The following is a 24,014-nucleotide window of genomic DNA, read 5'->3' as shown; positions in this document are numbered from 1 at the left end:
GCCAGGTCGGTGTCACCGTGTCCCCAATGTCACCTGTGTCACCTGAGACCTCCCCGTGTCACCTGAGACCCCCCAGAGCCACCCAGAGCCCCCCAGTGTCCCCATGTCCCCATGGCCCATCCCCTGTCCCGGCGCCAGCGCTGCCTCTACGACGACTTCATGGGACAGGCCAGGTCGGTGTCACCGTGTCCCCAATGTCACCTGTGTCACCTGAGCCCCCCCCGTGTCACCTGAGACCCCCCTGAGCCACCCAGAGCCCCCCAGTGTCCCCATGTCCCCATGGCCCATCCCCTGTCCCAGCGCCAGCGCTGCCTCTATGACGACTTCATGGGACAGGCCAGGTCGGTGTCACCGTGTCCCCAATGTCACCTGTGTCACCTGAGACCCCCCCGTGTCACCTGAGACCCCCCAGAGCCACCCAGAGCCCCCCAGTGTCCCCATGTCCCCATGGCCCATCCCCTGTCCCGGCACCAGCGCTGCCTCTACGACGACTTCATGGGACAGGCCAGGTCGGTGTCACCGTGTCCCCAATGTCACCCGTGTCACCTGAGACCCCCCCGTGTCACCTGAGACCCCCCTGAGCCACCCAGAGCCCCCCAGTGTCCCCATGTCCCCATGGCCCATCCCCTGTCCCGGCGCCAGCGCTGCCTCTACGACGACTTCATGGGACAGGCCAGGTCGGTGTCACCGTGTCACCGTGTCCCCAATGTCACCTGAGACCTTCTAGAGCCCCCCAGTGTCCCCAAATGTCCCCACATCCCCATGTCCCCAGTGTCCCCAGGTGTCCTCTGTGTCACTTTTGGGGTCCCTGGGGTCCCTTGGCAGTGTCCCCGTGGTGCCCACCCATTATCCCATTATCCCCCTTGTCCCCATTGTCCCATTGTCCCCATTGTCCCATTGTCCCCATTGTCCCATTATCCCCATTGTCCCCATCACCCCCAACGTCCCCAATGTCCCCATTGTCTCCATTGTCCCCATCACCCCCAACATCCCCATTGTCCCCATTGACCCCATCACCCCCATCGCCCCCATTGACCCAATACCCCCATCACCCCCAATACCCGCATTGTCCCCATTGTCCCCAACGTCCCCGTGTCCCCGCAGCACCAAGGCCACGCTGGCCAGCGGGCACTTCATGAGCGTGATCAACGTGCTGATGCAGCTGATGCCGCGTCCCCATGTCCCCAAATGTCCCCATTGACCCCATTGCCCCCATTGCCCCCCTTGACCCCAATGTCCCCATTGTCTCCATTGACTCCATTGACCCCAATATCCCCATTGACTTCAGTGTCCCCATTGACCCCATTGTCCCCATTACCTCCGTTGACTCCATTCACCCCATTGCCCCCATTGACCCCAATGTCCCCATCGCTCCCATTGTCCCCATTGACTCCAATGTCCCCATTGCCCCCATTGTCCCCATTGCCCACATTGACCCCAATGTCCCCATTGTCTCCATTGTCCCCATTGACCCCATCGTTCCCATTGCCCCCAATGTCCCTATTGCCCCCATTGACCCCACTGTCCCCATTGTCTCCATTGCCCCAATTGACCCCAATGTCCCCATTGCCCCCACTGACTCCATTGACCCCAATGTCCCCATTGAGTTCAATGTCCCCATTGCCCCCATTGACCCCAGTGTCCCCATTGACCCCATTGTCCCCATTGCCCCCATTGTCCTCATTGTCCGCATTGACTCCAATGTCCCCATTGCCCCCATTGACTCCATTGACCCCAATGTCCCCATTGACTTCAATGTCCCCATGTCCCCAGATGTCCCCATTGACTCCATTGACCCCATTGCTCCCATTACCCCCATTGCCCCCATTGTCCCCATCGCCCCCAATGTCCCCATTGCCCCCATTGACCCAATACCCCCATCACCCCCAATACCCGCATTGTCCCCATTGTCCCCAACGTCCCCGTGTCCCCGCAGCACCAAGGCCACGCTGGCCAGCGGGCACTTCATGAGCGTGATCAACGTGCTGATGCAGCTGATGCCGCGTCCCCATGTCCCCAGATGTCCCCATTGCCCCCATTGACTCCAATGACCCCATTGTCCCCATTATCCCCATTGACTCCGATGTCCCCATTGCCACCATTGACCCCATCGCCCCCATTGTCCCCATTGCCCCCATTGACCCCATTGTCCCCATTGTCTCCATTGACTCCGATGTCCCCATTGCCACCATTGACCCCATCGCCCCCATTGTCCCCATTGCCCCCATTGACCCCAATGTCCCCATTGTCTCCATTGACTCCTTTGACCCCAATGTCCCCATTGACTTCAGTGTCCCCATTGACCCCATTGTCCCCATTGACCCCATTGTCCCCATTGCCTTCATTGACTCCATTCACCCCATTGCCCCCATTGACCCCAATGTCCCCATCGCTCCCATTGTCCCCATTGACTCCAATGTCCCCATTGCCCCCATTGACCCCACTGTCCCCATTGCCCCAATTGACCCCGATGTCCCCATTGTCTCCATTGACTCCATTGACCCCAATGGCCCCATTGACTTCAATGTCCCCATTGTCCCCATTGCCCCCATCGCCCCCAATGTCCCCATTGCCCCCATCACCTCCATTGACCCCATTGACCCAATACCCCCAATGTCCCCAATACCCCCATCGCCCCCATTGACCCAATACCCCCATCACCCCCATCACCCCCAATACCCCCATTGTCCCCATTGTCCCCAACGTCCCCGTGTCCCCGCAGCACCAAGGCCACGCTGGCCAGCGGGCACTTCATGAGCGTGATCAACGTGCTGATGCAGCTGATGCCGCGTCCCCATGTCCCCAAATGTCCCCATCGCCCCCATTGTCCCCATTGCCCCCCTTGACCCCAATGTCCCCATTGTCTCCATTGACTCCATTGACCCCAATATCCCCATTGACTTCAGTGTCCCCATTGACCCCATTGTCCCCATTACCTCCGTTGACTCCATTCACCCCATTGCCCCCATTGACCCCAATGTCCCCATCGCTCCCATTGTCCCCATTGACTCCAATGTCCCCATTGCCCCCATTGTCCCCATTGCCCACATTGACCCCAATGTCCCCATTGTCTCCATTGTCCCCATTGACCCCATCGTTCCCATTGCCCCCAATGTCCCTATTGCCCCCATTGACCCCACTGTCCCCATTGTCTCCATTGCCCCAATTGACCCCAATGTCCCCATTGCCCCCACTGACTCCATTGACCCCAATGTCCCCATTGAGTTCAATGTCCCCATTGTCCCCACTGACCCCAGTGTCCCCATTGACCCCATTGTCCCCATTGCCCCCATTGTCCTCATTGTCCGCATTGACTCCAATGTCCCCATTGCCCCCATTGACTCCATTGACCCCAATGTCCCCATTGACTTCAATGTCCCCATGTCCCCAGATGTCCCCATTGACTCCATTGACCCCATTGCTCCCATTACCCCCATTGCCCCCATTGTCCCCATCGCCCCCAATGTCCCCATTGCCCCCATTGACCCAATACCCCCATCACCCCCAATACCCGCATTGTCCCCATTGTCCCCAACGTCCCCGTGTCCCCGCAGCACCAAGGCCACGCTGGCCAGCGGGCACTTCATGAGCGTGATCAACGTGCTGATGCAGCTGATGCCGCGTCCCCATGTCCCCAAATGCCCCATTGACTCCAATGACCCCATTGTCCCCATTATCCCCATTGACTCCGATGTCCCCATTGCCCCCATTGCTTCCAATGTCCTCATTGTCCCCATTGACTCCATTGACCCCAGTGTCCCCATTGAGTTCAATGTCCCCATTGCCACCATTGACCCCATCGCCCCCATTGTCCCCATTGACCCCATTGACCCCAGTGTCCCCATTGTCTCCATTGACTCCATTGACCCCAATGTCCCCATTGACTTCAGTGTCCCCATTGACCCCATTGTCCCCATTGCCTCCATTGACTCCATTGCCCCCATTGACCCCAATGTCCCCATCGCTCCCATTGTCCCCATTGACTCCGATCTCCCCATTGCCCCCATTGACCCCACTGTCCCCATTGTCTCCATTGCCCCAATTGACCCCAATGTCCCCATTGCCACCATTGACCCCATCGCCCCCATTGCCCCCATTGACCCCATTGACCCCAGTGTCCCCACTGACCCCATCACCTCCATTGACCCCATTGACCCAATACCCCCAATGTCCCCAATACCCCCATCACCCCCATCGCCCCCATTGACCCAATACCCCCATCGCCCCCATTGACCCAATACCCCCATCACCCCCATCACCCCCAATACCCGCATTGTCCCCATTGTCCCCAACGTCCCCGTGTCCCCGCAGCACCAAGGCCACGCTGGCCAGCGGGCACTTCATGAGCGTGATCAACGTGCTGATGCAGCTGATGCCGCGTCCCCATGTCCCCAAATGTCCCCATTGACTCCAATGACCCCATTGTCCCCATTGACTCCAATGTCCTCATTGTCCCCATTGACTCCAATGTCCCCATTGCCCCCATTGACCCCATTGACCCCAATGTCCCCATTGCCCCCATTGACTCCAATGTCCCCATTGTCTCCATTGCCCCAATTGACCCCAATGTCCCCATTGCCCCCATTGACTCCATTGACCCCAATGTCCCCATTGACTTCAGTGTCCCCATTGACCCCATTGTCCCCATTGCCTCCATTGACTCCATTCACCCCATTGCCCCCATTGACCCCAATGTCCCCATCGCTCCCATTGTCCCCATTGACTCCAATGTCCCCATTGCCCCCATTGACCCCATCGCCCCCATTGTCCCCATTGCCCACATTGACCCCAATGTCCCCATTGTCTCCATTGTCCCCATTGACCCCATCGTTCCCATTGCCCCCAATGTCCCTATTGCCCCCATTGACCCCAATGTCCCCATTGTCTCCATTGCCCCAATTGACCCCAATGTCCCCATTGCCCCCACTGACTCCATTGACCCCAATGTCCCCATTGAGTTCAATGTCCCCATTGACTTCAATGTCCCCATCGCCCCCAATGTCCCCATTGCCCCCATTGACCCCAGTGTCCCCATTGACCCCATTGTTCCCATTGCCCCCATTGTCCTCATTGTCCGCATTGACTCCAATGTCCCCATTGCCCCCATTGACTCCGTTGACCCCAATGTCCCCATTGACTTCAATGTCCCCATGTCCCCAAATGTCCCCATTGACTCCATTGACCTCATTGCCCCCATTGTCCCCATCGCCCCCAATGTCCCCATTGCCCCCATTGACCCAATACCCCCATCACCCCCAATACCCGCATTGTCCCCATTGTCCCCAACGTCCCCGTGTCCCCGCAGCACCAAGGCCACGCTGGCCAGCGGGCACTTCATGAGCGTGATCAACGTGCTGATGCAGCTGCGCAAGGTGTGCAACCACCCGGACCTGTTCGAGCCGCGCCCCGTCACCTCCCCCTTTGTCACCGACGGCCTGAACTTCGTCACCGCCGCCCTGGTGCTGCGCGCCCTGGACCCCCTGCCCTTCCAGGTGACAGCGGGGACATGGGGGGGCACTTGGGGTGGCACTTGTGGGGTCAGAGAGGGTCTGGGGTGACAGAGTTGGGGACACACAGACACTTGTGGGGACGCAGGGACACTCTAAGGTGACACAGTTGGGGACATAGGGACTGTAAGGTGGCTCATTTGGGGACACAGAGACTCTAAGGTGACACCTTTGGGGACACACAGACACTTGTGGGGACACAGGGACACTCTAAGGTGACACAGTTGGGGACATAGGGACTGTAAGGTGGCACATTTGGGGACACAGAGACTCTAAGGTGACACCTTTGGGGACACACAGACACTTGTGGGGACACAGGGACACTCTAAGGTGACACATTGGGGACATAGAGACACTGGGGTGACACAGTTGGGGACACAAAGACACTTGTTGGGGACACAAAGACGCTCTAAGGTGACACATTTGGGGACACCCAGACACATTTGGGGACATAGAGACTCTACGGTGGCACCTTTGGGGACACACAGACACTTGTGGGGACACAGGGACACTCTAAGGTGACACATTGGGGACATAGGGACTGTAAGGTGGCACATTTGGGGACATAAGGACACTGGGGTGGCACTTGAGGGGACACAGAGACACTCTAAGGTGACACATTGGGGACACAGAGACACTGGGGTGACAGCTTTGGGGACACAGAGACACTGGTGGGGACACTGGGGTGGCGCCTTTGGGGACATAGAGACACTCAAAGGTGACACTTGTGGGGTCTTAGAGACACTGGGGTGACACAGGTGGGGACATAGGGACACTGGGGTGGCACTTGTGGGGTCACATAGACACCTGTGGGGACACTGGGGTGGCACTTGAGGGGACATCGAGAGACTGGGGTGACACCTTTGGGGACACAGAGACCCTTGTGGGGACACTGGGGTGGCACTTGAGGGGACATCGAGAGACTGGGGTGACACCTTTGGGGACACAGAGACCCTTGTGGGGACACTGGGGTGGCACTTGAGGGGACATCGAGAGACTGGGGTGACACCTTTGGGGACACAGAGACCCTTGTGGGGACACTGGGGTGACACCTTTGGGGTCACAGAGACACTTGTGGGGACATAAAGACACTGGGGTGACACAGCTGGGGACACAGAGACAATTGTGGGGACACAGAGACACTCTAAGGTGACATAGTTGGGGACATGGGGACACTGGGGTGACACCGTTGGGGACATAGAGACACTGGGGTGACACATTTAGGGACGTAGGGACACTGGGGTGACACAATTGGGGACATAGGGACAATGGGGTGGCACAGTTGGGGACACAGAGACTCTAAGGTGGCACCTTTGGGGACACACAGACACTTGTGGGGACACAGGGACACTCTAAGGTGACACAGTTGGGGACATAGGGGCTCTAAGGTGGCACATTTGGGGACATAAGGACACTGGGGTGGCACTTGAGGGGACACAGACACTCTAAGGTGACACATTGGGGACATAGAGACACTGGGGTGACACATTTAGGGACGTAGGGACACTGGGGTGACACAATTGGGGACATAGGGACAATGGGGTGGCACATTTGGGGACATAGAGACTCTAAGGTGGGTGTCACTGGTGTCACTGGGTGTCATTGGGTGTCATTGGGTGACCCGTGTGTCCCCACAGCTTGTGTCACTGTCCCCATTCTCACTGGTGTCACTGGGTGTCATTGGGTGTCATTGGGTGTCATTGGGTGTCACTGGTGTCATTGGGTGTCACTGGTGTCACTGGGTGTTACTGGGTGTCACTGGGTGTCACTGGGTGTCACTGGGTGACCCGTGTGTCCCCACAGCTCGTGTCAGTGTCCCCATTCTCACTGGTGTCATTGGGTGTCACTGGGTGTCACTGGTGTCATTGGGTGTCATTGGGTGTCACTGGGTGTCATTGGGTGTCACTGGTGTCATTGGGTGTCACTGGGTGTCCCTGGTGTCATTGAGTGTCACTGGTGTCACTGGGTGTCATTGGGTGTCATTGGGTGTCATTGGGTGTCATTGGGTGTCACTGGGTGACTCTGGTGTCCCCACAGCTCGTGTCACTGTCCCCATTCTCACTGGTGTCACTGGGTGTCACTGGGTGTCACTGGTGTCACTGGGTGTCATTGGGTGTCACTGGGTGTCATTGGGTGTCATTGGGTGTCACTGGGTGACCCGTGTGTCCCCACAGCTCGTGTCACTGTCCCCATTCTCACTGGTGTCACTGGGTGTCATTGGGTGTCATTGGGTGTCACTGGGTGTCACTGGGTGTCACTGGGTGTCATTGGGTGTCACTGGGTGACCCGTGTGTCCCCATAGCCCGTGTCACTGTCCCCATTCTCACTGGTGTCATTGGGTGTCACTGGGTGTCACTGGGTGTCACTGGGTGTCATTGGGTGTCATTGGGTGACCCGTGTGTCCCCACAGCTCGTGTCACTGTCCCCATTCTCACTGGTGTCACTGGGTGTCACTGGGTGTCATTGGGTGTCATTGGGTGTCACTGGGTGTCACTGGTGTCACTGGGTGTCACTGGGTGTCATTGGGTGTCATTGGGTGACCCGTGTGTCCCCACAGCTCGTGTCACTGTCCCCATTCTCACTGGTGTCACTGGGTGTCACTGGTGTCATTGGGTGTCATTGGGTGTCATTGGGTGACCCGTGTGTCCCCACAGCTCGTGTCAGTGTCCCCATTCTCACTGGTGTCATTGGGTGTCACTGGGTGTCACTGGTGTCATTGGGTGTCACTGGTGTCACTGGGTGTCATTGGGTGTCATTGGGTGTCATTGGGTGTCATTGGGTGTCATTGGGTGTCACTGGGTGACTCTGGTGTCCCCACAGCTCGTGTCACTGTCCCCATTCTCACTGGTGTCACTGGGTGTCACTGGGTGTCACTGGTGTCACTGGGTGTCATTGGGTGTCACTGGGTGTCATTGGGTGTCATTGGGTGTCACTGGGTGACCCGTGTGTCCCCATAGCCCGTGTCACTGTCCCCATTCTCACTGGTGTCACTGGGTGTCATTGGGTGTCATTGGGTGTCACTGGGTGTCACTGGGTGTCATTGGGTGTCACTGGGTGACCCGTGTGTCCCCATAGCCCGTGTCACTGTCCCCATTCTCACTGGTGTCACTGGGTGTCACTGGGTGTCACTGGTGTCACTGGGTGTCATTGGGTGTCACTGGGTGTCATTGGGTGTCACTGGGTGACTCTGGTGTCCCCACAGCTCGTGTCACTGTCCCCATTCTCACTGGTGTCACTGGGTGTCATTGGGTGTCACTGGGTGTCACTGGGTGTCACTGGTGTCATTGGGTGTCAATGGGTGTCAATGGGTGTCAATAGGTGTCATTGGGTGTCACTGGGTGTCACTGGGTGTCACTGGGTGTCATTGGGTGTCATTGGGTGTCATTGGGTGACCCGTGTGTCCCCACAGCTTGTGTCACTGTCCCCATTCTCACTGGTGTCACTGGGTGTCACTGGGTGTCATTGGGTGTCATTGGGTGTCACTGGTGTCATTGGGTGTCATTGGGTGTCACTGGTGTCATTGGGTGTCATTGGGTGTCCTTGGGTGTCAATGGATGTCATTGGGTGTCAATAGGTGTCATTGGGTGTCACTGGGTGTCACTGGGTGTCACTGGTGTCATTGGGTGTCCTTGGGTGTCAATGGATGTCAATGGGTGTCAATAGGTGTCATTGGGTGTCACTGGGTGTCACTGGGTGTCACTGGGTGTCATTGGGTGTCATTGGGTGACCCGTGTGTCCCCACAGCTCGTGTCACTCTCCCTGTTGTCACTCATGTCCCTCACAGGCCAGGTGGTGACACTGGGTGTCATTGGGTGTCACTGGGTGTCACTGGGTGTCACTGGGTGTCCCTGGTGTCACTGGGTGCCCCATGTGTCCCAGTGTGTCCCCTCAGCACATGGACCTGTCCCCATTGTCACTGGTGTCACTGGAGGGACACGGGGGTCAGTGGGTGGCAGGAGGTGACACTGGGTGTCCCTGGGTGTCACTGGTGTCACTGGGGGTGAATGGGTGTCCCTGGGTGTCCCTGGTGTCACTGGGTGTCACTGTGGGTCAGTGGGTGACCCTGGGTGTCAATGGGAGGCGCAATGTCCCCTGATGTCCCCTCAACACTTGTCCCTGTCCCTGTTCCTCCTGGTGACCCTGGAGGGCCAGGAGGTGACCCTGGGTGTCACTGGGTGTCATTGGGTGTCATTGGGTGACCCAGATGTCCCCAGTGTCCCCTCATGTCCCCCCGTTCCTCCTGGTGTCCATGGGGGGCCACATTTCCCGTTGCACCACCAACCACTTCCTGCCACATGGCCCTGGAGTCCCCATTGACCCCGGGTGACCCTGTGTGACCCTGGGTGACAGTGACCCCAGATGACCCCAGGTGTCCCCACTGTCCCCCAGCACGTGGCTCTGTCCCCGTTCCTCCTGGTGTCCATGGGGGGCCACATTTCCCGTTGCACCGCCGACCACTTCCTGCCACATGGCCCTGGTGTCCCCATTGACCCTGGGTGACACTGGGTGACCCTGTATGACACCGAGTGACCCCAGATGACCCCAGGTGACCCCAGGTGTCCCCACTGTCCCCCAGCACGTGGCTCTGTCCCCGTTCCTGCTGGTGTCCATGGGGGGCCACATTTCCCGTTGCACCGCCAACCACTTCCTGCCACATGGCCCTGGTGGCCCCATTGACCCCGGGTGACACTGAGTGACCCCAGGTGACCCTGTGTGACCCTGTATGACACCGAGTGACCCCAGGTGACCCCAGATGGTGTCCCCACTGTCCCCCAGCACGTGGCTCTGTCCCCGTTCCTCCTGGTGTCCATGGGGGGCCACATTTCCCGTTGCACCGCCGACCACTTCCTGCCACATGGCCCTGGTGTCCCCATTGTCCCCATTGACCCCAGGTGACCCTGGCTGACCCTGGGTGACACTGAGTGACCCCAGGTGTCCCCACTGTCCCCCAGCACGTGGATCTGTCCCCGTTCCTGCTGGTGTCCATGGAGGGCCACATTTCCCGTTGCACCGCCGACCACTTCCTGCCACATGGCCCTGGTGGCCCCATTGACCCTGGGTGACCCCATGTGACCCCAGATGACCCCAGGTGACCCCAGGTGACCCCAGATGGTGTCCCCACTGTCCCCCAGCACGTGGCTCTGTCCCCGTTCCTGCTGGTGTCCATGGGGGGCCACATTTCCCGTTACGCCGCCGACCACTTCCTGCCACATGGCCCTGGTGTCCCCATTGACCCTGGGTGACACTGAGTGACCCCAGGTGACCCTGTGTGACCCTGTATGACACCGAGTGACCCCAGGTGACCCCAGATGGTGTCCCCACTGTCCCCCAGCACGTGGCTCTTTCCCCGTTCCTCCTGGTGTCCATGGGGGGCCACATTTCCCGTTACACCACCAACCACTTCCTGCCACATGGCCCTGGTGGCCCCATTGACCCTGGGTGACACTGAGTGACCCCAGGTGACTCTGAGTGACCCTATGTGACCCCAGATGACCCCAGGTGACCCCAGGTGTCCCCACTGTCCCCCAGCACGTGGCTCTGTCCCCGTTCCTCCTGGTGTCCATGGGGGGCCACATTTCCCGTTGCACCGCCGACCACTTCCTGCCACATGGCCCTGGTGGCCCCATTGACCCTGGGTGACACTGAGTGACCCCAGGTGACCCTGTGTGACCCTGTATGACACCGAGTGACCCCAGGTGACCCCAGATGGTGTCCCCACTGTCCCCCAGCACGTGGCTCTGTCCCCATTCCTCCTGGTGTCCATGGGGGGGCCACATTTCCCATTACACCGCCGACCACTTCCTGCCACATGGCCCTGGTGTCCCGATTGACCCTGGGTGACACTGGGTGACCCTGTATGACACCGAGTGACCCCAGGTGTCCCCACTGTCCCCCAGCACGTGGCTCTGTCCCCGTTCCTCCTGGTGTCCATGGGGGGCCACATTTCCTGTTACGCCGCCGACCACTTCCTGCCACATGGCCCTGGTGGCCCCATTGACCCTGGGTGACACTGAGTGACCCCAGGTGACTCTGGGTGACCCCAGGTGACCCCAGGTGTCCCCACTGTCCCCCAGCACGTGGCTCTGTCCCCGTTCCTCCTGGTGTCCATGGGGGGCCACATTTCCCGTTACACCACCAACCACTTCCTGCCACATGGCCCTGGTGGCCCCATTGACCCCGGGTGACACTGAGTGACCCCAGGTGACTCTGGGTGACCCCAGGTGACCCCAGGTGTCCCCACTGTCCCCCAGCACGTGGATCTGTCCCCGTTCCTCCTGGTGTCCATGGGGGGCCACATTTCCCGTTGCACCGCCAACCACTTCCTGCCACATGGCCCTGGTGGCCCCATTGACCCCGGGTGACACTGAGTGACCCCAGGTGACCCTGTGTGACCCTGTATGACACCGAGTGACCCCAGGTGACCCCAGATGGTGTCCCCACTGTCCCCCAGCACGTGGATCTGTCCCCGTTCCTGCTGGTGTCCATGGAGGGCCACATTTCCCGTTACGCTGCCGACCACTTCCTGCCACATGGCCCTGGTGTCCCCATTGACCCTGGGTGACCCCATGTGACCCCAGATGACCCCAGGTGACCCCAGGTGTCCCCACTGTCCCCCAGCACGTGGCTCTGTCCCCGTTCCTCCTGGTGTCCATGGGGGGCCACATTTCCCGTTGCACCGCCGACCACTTCCTGCCACATGGCCCTGGTGGCCCCATTGACCCCGGGTGACACTGAGTGACCCCAGGTGACCCTGTGTGACCCTGTATGACACCGAGTGACCCCAGGTGACCCCAGATGGTGTCCCCACTGTCCCCCAGCACGTGGCTCTGTCCCCGTTCCTCCTGGTGTCCATGGGGGGCCACATTTCCCGTTGCACCGCCGACCACTTCCTGCCACATGGCCCTGGTGTCCCCATTGTCCCCATTGACCCCAGGTGACCCTGGCTGACCCTGGGTGACACTGAGTGACCCCAGGTGACCCCAGGTGTCCCCACTGTCCCCCAGCACGTGGCTCTGTCCCCGTTCCTCCTGGTGTCCATGGGGGGCCACATTTCCCGTTGCACCGCCGACCACTTCCTGCCACGTGGCCCTGGTGGCCCCATTGACCCTGGGTGACCCTGTGTGACCCTGTATGACACCGAGTGACCCCAGGTGTCCCCACTGTCCCCCAGCACGTGGCTCTGTCCCCGTTCCTCCTGGTGTCCATGGGGGGCTACATTTCCCGTTGCACCGCCGACCACTTCCTGCCACATGGCCCTGGTGGCCCCATTGACCCCGGGTGACCCCAGGTGACTCTGGCTGACCCTGGCTGACCCCAGGTGACCCCAGATGGTGTCCCCACTGTCCCCCAGCACGTGGATCTGTCCCCGTTCCTGCTGGTGTCCATGGAGGGCCACATTTCCCGTTACGCCGCCGACCACTTCCTGCCGCGCTGGCGCGTCACCCGGCGCCTCCTGGAGGACGTGGCGGCCGCCCCCGACCCCCCCCCCCGGCCCAAACCCGTGCGCATGAAAGTCAACAGGTAGGGGACGGTGGGGTGGCCTTGGGGACATTGGGGGGGTCCTGGGGACACCATGGGGGTCTTAGGGACATTGGGATGATGATGGGGTCCTTGGGGACATGGGGGTGGCCTTGGGGACACTGGGGGGTTTGGGGACAGTGGGGGTCTTGGGGACACTGGGGGGGTGTTGGGGACAGTGGGGGTGTTGGGGACACCATGGAGGGCTTGGGGACACTGGGGGGGTCTTGGGGACAGTGGGGGTGTTGGGGACACCATGGAGGGCTTGGGGGTATTGGGATGGTGATGGGGACACTGGGGGGGTCTTGGGGACAGTGGGGGTGTTGGGGACACCATGGAGGGCTTGGGGGTATTGGGATGGTGATGGGGACACTGGGGGGGTCTTGGGGACAGTGGGGGGTCTTGGGGACACCATGGAGGGGTTGGGGACACTGGGGGGGTCTTGGGGACAGTGGGGGTGTTGGGGACATCATGGGGGGGTTGGGGACACCATGGGGTCTTGGGGACACTGGAGGGGTGGTGGGGACACTTGGGGACACTGGGGGTGTTGGGGACATAATGAGGGGGTTGGGGATGCTGGGGGGGTCTTGGGGACATCATGGGGGTCTTGGGGACACTGGGGTGGTGGTGGGACCCTTGGGGACACTTGGGGGGTCTTGGGGACACCATGGGGGTCTTGGGGACATTGGGATGATGATGGGGCCCTTGGGGACATTGGGGTGGACTTGGGGACACTGGGAGGGTCTTGAGGGCCCTTGGGGACACTGGGGGTGTTGGGGACACTTGGAGGGTCTTGGGGACACCATGGGGGTCTTGGGGACGTTGGGATGATGATGGGGCCCTTGGGGACATTGGGGTGGACTTGGGGACACTGGGAGGGTCTTGAGGGCCCTTGGGGACACTGGGGGTGTTGGGGACACTTGGAGGGTCTTGGGGACACCATGGGGGTCTTGGGGACGTTGGGATGATGATGGGGCCCTTGGGGACACTGGGGTGGCCTTGGGGACACTGGGAGGGTCTTGAGGGCCCTTGGGGACACTGGGGCTGTTGGGGACACCATGGGGGTCTTGGGGACATTGGGATGATGATGGGGCCCTTGGGGACACTGGGGTGATCTTGGGGACACTGGGGGGGTCTTGGGGACACCATGGGGGGGTTGGGGACACCATGGAGGGCTTGGGGGTATTGGGATGGTGATGGGGACACTCCGGGGGTCCTGGGGACACTTGGGGGGTGTTGGGGACACCATGGGGGGTCTTGGGGACATTGGGATGATGATGGGGCCCTTGGGGACACTGAGGTGGCCTTGGGGACACTGGGGGGGTCTTGGGGACACTGGGAGGGTCTTGGGAGCCCTTGGGGACACTGGGGGTGTTGGGGACACTTGGGGGTCATGGGGACACCATGGGGGTCTTGGGGACATTGGGATGATGATGGGGCCCTTGGGGACACTGAGGTGGCCTTGGGGACACTGGGGGGGTGTTGGGGACACTGGGAGGGTCTTGGGGGCCCTTGGGGGACACTGGGGGTGTTGGGGACACTTGGGGGTCATGGGGACACCATGGGGGTCTTGGGGACATTGGGATGATGATGGGGCCCTTGGGGACACTGGGGTGGCCTTGGGGACACTGGGAGGGTCTTGAGGGCCCTTGGGGACACTGGGGCTGTTGGGGACACCATGGGGGTCTTGGGGACATTGGGATGATGATGGGGCCCTTGGGGACACTGGGGTGATCTTGGGGACACTGGGGGGGTCTTGGGGACACCATGGGGGGGTTGGGGACACCATGGAGGGCTTGGGGGTATTGGGATGGTGATGGGGACACTCCGGGGGTCCTGGGGACACTTGGGGGGTGTTGGGGACACCATGGGGGGTCTTGGGGACATTGGGATGATGATGGGGCCCTTGAGGACACTGGGGTGGCCTTGGGGACACTGGGGTGATCTTGGGGACACTGGGGGGGTCATGGGGACACCATGGGGGTCCTGGGAACATTCGTATGATGATGGGGCCCTTGGGGACGCTGGGGTGACCTTGGGGACACTGGGGGGGTGTTGGGGACACCATGGGGGTCTTGGGGACATTGGAATGATGATGGGGCCCTTGGGGACACTGGGGTGGACTTGGGGACACTGGGGGTGTTGGGGACACTGGGGGGATCTTGGGGACACTGGGTTGGTGGTGGGTCCCTTGGAGACACTGGGAGGGTTGGGGACACTGGGGGTGTTGGGGACACTTGAGGGGTCTTGGGGACACTGGGGGGTCTTGGGGACACCATGGGGGTCTTGGGGACATTGGGATGATGATGGGGCCCTTGGGGACACTGGGGTGGCCTTGGGGACACTGAGGGGTTCTTGGGGACACTGGGTTGGTGGTGGGTCCCTTGGGGACACTGGAAGGGTTGGGGACACTGGGTGGGTCCTGGGGACACTTCGGGGGGGGTTGGGGACACTGGGGGGGTCTTGGGGACATCGTCAGGTCTTGGGGACACTGGGGGGGTTGGGGATACTGGGGGTCTTGGGGACACTTGGGGGCTCTTGGGGACACTGGGGTGACCTTGGGGACACTGGGGGGGCCTCACTGCCCCCACGTGACCTCTGACCTTTGCCCCCTCCCCCCCCCCAGGATGCTGCAGCCGGTGGCGCGTGCAGAGAACCGGGCGGTGCTGCTGCTGGCCCCGCCCCGCCCCGCCCCCCTGGGCGTGGCCACGCCCCCAAACCCCGCCCCTCCACCCCCCAACCCCGCCCCCCTGCCAACCAACCCCACCCCCGCAGGCCACGCCCCGCTCCCCGCAGGCCCCACCCCCCTGCTGGTAACCACCACCCCCCCTGGGGTCACGTTGCAAGCCCCGCCCACCGCCCCTGTAAACCCCGCCCCTCTAAACCCCGCCCCCGCCGCTGTCAACCCCGCCCCCGCGGCACCAGGCCCTGCCCCGCCCGGTGTGGCCCCGCCCGCCCCCACCGCTGGCCCCGCCCCCTTGCTGCCCCCTCTGGGATTGGCCCTGGCGGCCCCGCCCCCTCGGGCCACGCCCACGCTGCTGCCCGCGCTGGCCACGCCCCCTGCTGGCCCTGCCCCTGGTGAGTGTCGTGGGCGGGGCTTGAGGGGGCGGGGCTTAGCGAAGGGGTGGGGCTTGTTCAATGGGAAGAGCTACGGGTGGGGCTTAAAGCACAGGGGCGGGGCTTAGAGATGGGGGCGGGGCCAGAACGGTTCCCAGGCAACACAGTTGGGGTGGGCGGGGCTTAAATCAGAGGGGCGTGGTCTGATGGGTGGGGTGGGGTTTGAGGTGGTGGGCGGGGTATAGAACTGGGTGGGCGGGGCTATAACGTTAGTGTGGCCTGGATGGACGGGGCTTAAAGCAAAGGGGCGTGGCCTGGACGCAGGGGCGGGGCTTAGAGCTGGGTGGGTGGGACCAGAACTATCAGTAAAGTGGAGGGGGGGCGGGGCTTAAACCTAAGGGGCGGGGCCTGGTTGGAGGGGCGGGGCCAGAAAAAATCCCTTAGTAAAGCATCTGGGGTGGGCGGGGCTTAAAGCGGGGGGGCGTGGTTTGGCGGGAAGGGTGGGGCGTGAGGGGGTGGAACTGAGGGTGTGGGCGGGGTTTAAACCCAAGGGGCGTGGCCAGAACGGCAAGGGAGAGCTGTGGGCGGGGTTTACACCCGGGGAGGGGGCGTGGCCTCGGTGATGACCCCACCCCCTTCCCCACAGCTCCTGCAGGGGGTGGAGCCCCAGCCCGGCCCGCGGTGGGCGGGGCCAAGGGCCCGGCCCCGCCCCCTTTGGCCGCCTATGCTCTGCCTGGAACCCCCCAGCGCCTCCTGCTGGCCCCGGACATGCAGGCACGGCTGCCCTGTGAGTCACCCCATTGACCCCCCAATAGCCCCCCAAAACTACCCTCCGATAGCCCCCCAATAACCCCCAAATGACCCCCCAGCAACCCCCCAATAGCCCCCCAAATAACCCCCCCAATGACCCCAAGTAACCCCTCAAATAACCCCCAATAGGCCCCCCAAATAACTCCTCAATAGCCCCCAATAACCCCCCAATGGTCCCCCCAATACCCCACCAATAACCCCCAATAAACCCCCCAAGAACCCCCCAATAACCCCCAATTAACCCCCCAAGACCCCCCCAATAACCCCCCCAATTAATCCCCCAATTAACCCCCCAATAACCCCCCCAATAACTCCCCATTAACCCCCAATAGGCCCCCAATGACCCAATAGCCCCCCAATACCCCACCAATAACCCCCAATAAACCCCCCAAGACCCCCCCAATAACCCCCCCAATAACTCCCCATTAACCCCCCAATAACCCCCCCAATAACCCCCCAGTAACCCCCAATAGGCCCCCAATGACCCAGTAGCCCCCCAATAACTCCCCAATAGCCCTCCAATCACCCCTAATAGCCCCCAATAGCCCCCTAATGATGCCCAATTAGCCCCCAATAACCCCCAATAGCCCCCCAATGATCCCCCAAATAACCCCCAATGACCCCCCAAATAACCCCCCGATAGCCCCCAATCAACCCCCAATAGCCCCTAATAACCCCCCAGTAAGCCCCCCAATGACCCCCCAAAACTACCCCCCAATAGCCCCCCAATAACCCCCTAATAGCCCCCAATATCCCACCAATACCCCCCAATGTCCCCCCAATTAACCCCCCAATAACCCCCCAATAGCCCCCCAATATCTCCCCAGTAGCCCCCCAATAGCCCTCCAGTCACCCCTAAAAGCCCCCAATAGCCCCTAATGATGCCCAATTAGCCCCCAATAATCCCCCATTAGCCCCCCAATAACCCCCAATGACTCCAATAACCCCCAATAGCCCCCGAATGACCCCCCGATGCCCCCAAATAACCCCTCAAAAACCCCCCAATAGCCCCCCAAATAACCCCCCAATAGCCCCCCATTAACCCTCCAATGACCCCCCAAGTAACCCCTCAATAGCCCCCAATAACCCCCTAATAGCCCCCAATGACCCCCCCATAGCCCCCCAGTAACCCCCCAATGCTCCCCCGTATAGGCCCCAAATAACCCACCAATAGCCCCCCAATAGCCCCCAATAACCCTCCAATAGCCCCCCAATACCCCACCAATAACCCCCAATTAACCCCCCAATAACCCCCCCAATAACCCCCCATTAACCCCCAATAGGCCCCCAATGACCCAATAGCCCCCCAATAACTCCCCAATAGCCCTCCAATCACCCCTAATAGCCCCCAATAGCCCCCCAATGATGCCCAATTAGCCCCCCAATAACCCCCAATAACCCCCCAATGACCCCCCAAATAACCCCCAATAGCCCCCCAATGACCCCCCCAAATAACCCCCCAATAGCCCCCAATAAACCCCCAATAGCCCCTAATAACCCCCCAGTAAGCCCCCAATGACCCCCCAAAACTACCCCCCAATAGCCCCCCAATAACCCCCTAATAGCCCCCAATATCCCACCAATACCCCCCAATGTCCCCCCAATTAACCCCCCAATAACCCCCCAGTAGCCCCCCAATATCTCCCCAGTAGCCCCCCAATAGCCCTCCAGTCACCCCTAATAGCCCCCAATAGCCCCTAATGATGCCCAATTAGCCCCCAATAATCCCCCATTAGCCCCCCAATAACCCCCAGTAGCCCCCAGTGACCCCCAAATAAACTCCCAATGACCCCCAAATAACCCCCAATAGCCCCCAGAGACCCCCCAAATAACTCCTCAATAGCCCCCCAATAACCCCCCAATAGCCCCCCAATAGTCCCCAATGACCCCCCAAATAACTCCTCAATAGCCCCCCAATAACTCCCAATAACCCCCAGTAACCCCCCATTAACCCCCAAATAACCCCCCAATAGCCCCCCAATAACCCCCAATAACCCCCCAGTAGCCCCCAATGACCCCCCCAAAACCCTTCACCCCATTATTGTGGTATCACCCCAGTAACCATCCCCCCCCATTCCCCATTATTGGGGTGTCCCCCCCCACCCCCCCACTATAGGGTCCCCCCCATTATTTGGGTGTCCCCCCCCACTATTGGGGTGTCCCCCATTATTGGGGTATCCCCCCTCACTACTGGGATGCCCCCCCATTATTGGGGTGTCCCCCCCACCCCCCGCACTATTGGGGTCCCCCCATTATTAGTGTGTCCCCCCTACCCCCCCCACTATTGGGGTCCCCCCATTATTGGGGTGTCCCCCATTATTGGGGTGTCCCCCCCCACCTCCCCCACTATTGGAGTCCCCGCATTATTGGGGTCCCCCCCATTATTGGGGTGTCCCCCCCACCTCCCCCACTATTGGGGTCCCCCCATTATTGGAGTGTCCCCCCACTACTATTGGGGTCCCCCCATTATTGGGGTGTCCCCCCCCACTATAGGGTCCCCCCCATTATTTGGGTGTCCCCCCCACTATTAGGGTGTTCCCCCCACCCCCCCCACTATTGGGGTGCCCCCCCATTATTGGGATGTCCCCCCCCCACTATTGGTGTGCCCCCCATTATTGGGGTGTCCCCCCCACTATTGGGGTGTCCCCCCCCTACCCCCCCACTATTGGGGTGCCCCCCATTATTGGGATGTGTCCCCCCCCCACTATTGGTGTGCCCCCCATTATTGGGGTGTCCCCCCCACTATTGTGGTGTCCCCCCCCACCCCCCCTACTATTGGGGTCCCCCCCATTATTGGGGTGTCCCCCCCCTACCCCCCCACTATTGGGGTGCCCCCCCATTATTGGGATGTGTCCCCCCCCCACTATTGGGGTGCCCCCCCATTATTGGGATGTCCCCCCCCACTATTGGTGTGCCCCCCATTATTGGGGTGTCCCCCTCACTATTGGGGTGTCCCCCCCCACCCCCCCACTATTGGGGTGCCCCCCCATTATTGGGGTGTCCCCCCCCACCCCCCCACTATTGGGGTGCCCCCCCATTATTGCAATGTCCCCCCCCCCACTATTGGTGTGCCCCCCATTATTGGGGTGTCCCCCCCACTATTGGGGTGCCCCCCCATTATTGCGATGTCCCCCCCCCACTATTGGTGTGCCCCCCATTATTGGGGTGTCCCCCCCACTATTGGGGTGTCCCCCCCATTATTGGGATGTCCCCCCCCACTATTGGTGTGCCCCCCATTATTGGGGTGTCCCCCTCACTATTGGGGTGTCCCCCCCCACCCCCCCACTATTGGGGTGCCCCCCATTATTGGGATGTCCCCCCCCCCACTATTGGTGTGGCCCCCATTATTGGGGTGTCCCCCCCACTATTGGGGTGTCCCCCCCCCACCCCCCCTACTATTGGGGTCCCCCCCATTATTGGGGTGTCCCCCGCACTATTGGGGTGCCCCCCCATTATTGCGATGTCCCCCCCCCACTATTGGTGTGCCCCCCATTATTGGGGTGTCCCCCCCACTATTGGGGTGTCCCCCCCCACCCCCCCACTATTGGGGTGCCCCCCCATTATTGGGGTGTCCCCCCCACTATTGGGGTGTCCCCCCCCACCCCCCCCACTATTGGGGTGCCCCCCATTATTGGGATGTCCCCCCCCCCCACTATTGGTGTGCCCCCCATTATTGGGGTGTCCCCCCCATCCCTCCACTATTGGGGTTCCCCATTACTGGGGTGTCCCCCCCACTATTGGGGTGCCCCCCATTATTGGGATGTGTCCCCCCCCCACTATTGGTGTGCCCCCCATTATTGGGGTGTCCCCCCCACTATTGGGGTGCCCCCCATTATTGCAATGTCCCCCCCCACTATTGGTGTGCCCCCCATTATTGGGGTGTCCCCCCCACTATTGGGGTGTCCCCCCCCACCCCCCACTATTGGGGTGCCCCCCCATTATTGGGATGGTTCCCCCCCACTATTGATGTGCCCCCCATTATTGGGGTGTCCCCCCCACTATTGGGGTGTCTCCCCACACCCCCCCACTATTGGGGTGCCCCCCCATTATTGGGATGTCCCCCCCCCACTATTGGTGTGCCCCCCATTATTGGGGTGTCCCCCCCACTATTGTGGTGTCCCCCCCCCGCCCCCCCACTATTGGGGTGCCCCCCCATTATTGCGATGTCCCCCCCCCACTATTGGTGTGCCCCCCATTATTGGGGTGTCCCCCCCACTATTGGGGTGTCCCCCCCCCCACCCCCCCCTATTGGGGTGCCCCACCATTATTGCGATGTCCCCCCCCCCCACTATTGGTGTGCCCCCCATTATTGGGGTGTCCCCCCCACTATTGGGGTGTCCCCCCCCACCCCCCCACTATTGGGGTGCCCCCCCATTATTGGGGTGCCCCCCAACCTTGTCCCCCCCCCCCCCCAGCAGGTGAACTGGTGAGCATCGGGCAGCTGGCGGCCCTGGCCCAACGCCCTGGGGGGGTCGTGACCCCCGGGGGGGCCACTTTGGGGTCCCCGTCCCCCCCCCAACCCCCCCAGCCCCCCCCCCAAGGCGGGGCGGGGGGGGCGAAGCCGCTGACGCTGCAGCTGCAGGGGAGCAAAGTCACCCTGGGGCCCCCCCTGCGGCACCTGGCGCTGGCGCCCCCCCGCGGGCTGCCCCGTGAGTGGGGGGCGCGGGGACGGGGGGGGGCATGGGGGGGGCAATGGGGGGGTGGTATGGGGGGGTAAGTGGGGGATAAGGGGGGTAAATGGGGGATAAGGGGGTAAATGGGGGGGCAATGGGGGGACACAAGGGATGGGATGGGGGGGTATGGGGGGTAATGGGGACATGGGGGGGTAATGGGGGGGGACACGGTGGGGGGTGTGGGGGGTAAATAGGGGGATATGGGGGGGATAATGGGGGTAAATGGGGGGGTAAATGGGGGATAATGGGGGTAAATGGGGGGCAATGGGGGGATATGGGGGGTAAATGGGATATAGGGGGTAAATGGGATATGGGGGGTAAATGGGATATGGGGGGTAAATGGGGGATAATGGGGTAAATGGGGGGCAATGGGGGGACACAAGGGATGGGATGGGGGGGATATGGGGGGTAAATGGGGGGCAATGGGAGGATATGGGGGGTAAATGGGATATGGGGGGTAAATGGGGGATAATGGGGGTGAATGGGGGGCAATGGGGGGACACAAGGGATGGGATGGGGGGTAAATGGGGGGATATGGGGGGTAAATGGGATATGGGGGGGTAAATGGGGGATAATGGGAGTAAATGGGGGGGCAATGGGGGAAATGGGGGGCAATGGGGGATAATGGGGGGGGACACGGTGGGGGGTATGGGGGGCAATGGGGGATATGGGGGGTAAATAGGGGGATATGGGGGATAATGGGGGGCAATGGGGAGGGCAATGGGGGGACACAAGGGATGGGATGGGGGCAATGGGGGGTAAGTGGGGGGATATGGGGGGCAATGGGGGGATATGGGGGGTAAATGGGATATGGGGGGGTAAATGGGGGATAATGGGGGTAAATGGGGGGGGCAATGGGGGGACACAAGGGATGGGATGGGGGGTAAATGGGGGGATATGGGGGCAATGGGGGATAATGGGGGGGACACGGTGGGGGATGTGGGGGGCAATGGGGGGATATGGGGGGTTAATAGGGGGATATGGGGGGGATAATGGGGGTAAATGGGGGGTAATGGGGGGACACAAGGGATGGGATGGGGGTATGGGGGGTAATGGGGGGTAATGGGGGGCAATGGGGGGTAAATAGGGGGATATGGGGGATAATGGGGGTAAATGGGGAGGGCAATGGGGGGACACAAGGGATGGGATGGGGGGCAATGGGGGGTAAATGGGGGGATATGGGGGGTAAATGGGATATGAGGGGGTAAATGGGGGATAATGGGAGTAAATGGGGGGGCAATGGGGGATATGGGGGGTAAATAGGGGGATATGGGGGGGATAATGGGGGGGCAATGGGGGGATACAAGGGATGGGATGGGGGTATGGGGGGTAATGGGGGGATATGGGGGGTAAATAGGGGATAATGGGGGTAAATGGGGGGGCAATGGGGGGACACAAGGGATGGGATGGGGGGTAAATGGGGGGATATGGGGGCAATGGGGGATAATGGGGGGGGACACGGTGGGGGATGTGGGGGGCAATGGGGGGATATGGGGGGTAAATAGGGGGATATGGGGGGGATAATGGGGGTAAATGGGGGGTAATGGGGGGACACAAGAGATGGGATGGGGGGGTATGGGGGGTAAATGGGGACATGGGGGGATAATGGGGGGGGACATGGTGGGGGATGTGGGGGGTAAATAGGGGGATATGGGGGGGATAATGGGGGGTAATGGGGGGACACAAGGGATGGGATGGGGGAGTATGGGGGGTAAATGGGGGGGCAATGGGGGGATATGGGGGGTAAATGGGATATGGGGGGTAAATGGGGGATAATGGGGGTGAATGGGGGGCAATGGGGGGACACAAGGGATGGGATGGGGGGGTATGGGGGGTAAATGGGGGGATATGGGGGGCAATGGGGGGTAAATGGGGGGCAATGGGGGGATAATGGGGGGGTAAATGGGATATGGGGGGGTAAATGGGGGATAATGGGGGTAAATGGGGGGCAATGGGGGGACACAAGGGATGGGATGGGGGGGTATGGGGGGTAAATGGGGGGATATGGGGGGTAAATAGGGGGATATGGGGGGGATAATGGGGGTAAATGGGGGGCAATGGGGGGACACAAGGGATGGGATGGGGGTAAATGGGGGGATATGGGGGGCAATGGGGGGATATGGGGGGTAAATGGGGGATAATGGGAGTAAATGGGGAGGGCAATGGGGGGACACAAGGGATGGGATGGGGGGTAAATGGGGGGCAATGGGGGATAATGGGGGGGACACGGTGGGGGATATGGGGGGCAATGGGGGGATATGGGGGGTAAATAGGGGGATGTGGGGGGGATAATGGGGGTAAATGGGGGGTAATGGGGGGACACAAGGGATGGGATGGGGGTATGGGGGGTAAATGGGGGGCAATGGGGGGGTATGGGGGGCAATGGGGGATAATGGGGGGCAATGGGGAGGGCAATGGGGGGACACAAGGGATGGGATGGGGGGCAATG

The 24,014-nt window shown here is 61.2% G+C and overlaps 1 protein-coding gene across 1 annotated transcript in view; it reads left to right on the top strand.

Annotated features, from left to right (window-relative positions):
• Nucleotides 1–24,014, top strand: part of SRCAP (Snf2 related CREBBP activator protein) — a 121,603-nt gene that overhangs the window by 69,186 nt on the left and 28,403 nt on the right. Inside the window, 5 exon segments of the mRNA XM_071801381.1 lie at nt 5,306–5,492; nt 12,859–13,028; nt 15,652–16,103; nt 16,729–16,869; nt 21,308–21,541. Of these exon segments, the coding sequence (XP_071657482.1) occupies nt 5,306–5,492; nt 12,859–13,028; nt 15,652–16,103; nt 16,729–16,869; nt 21,308–21,541 (1,184 nt within the window).

The sequence above is a fragment of the Patagioenas fasciata genome, chromosome 37, assembly GCF_037038585.1.
Source record: "Patagioenas fasciata isolate bPatFas1 chromosome 37, bPatFas1.hap1, whole genome shotgun sequence".
Classification (NCBI taxonomy): Eukaryota; Metazoa; Chordata; class Aves; order Columbiformes; family Columbidae; genus Patagioenas; species Patagioenas fasciata.
Note: the sequence above shows the minus strand (reverse complement) of the source record. Positions and strands in the feature narration are given on the sequence as shown.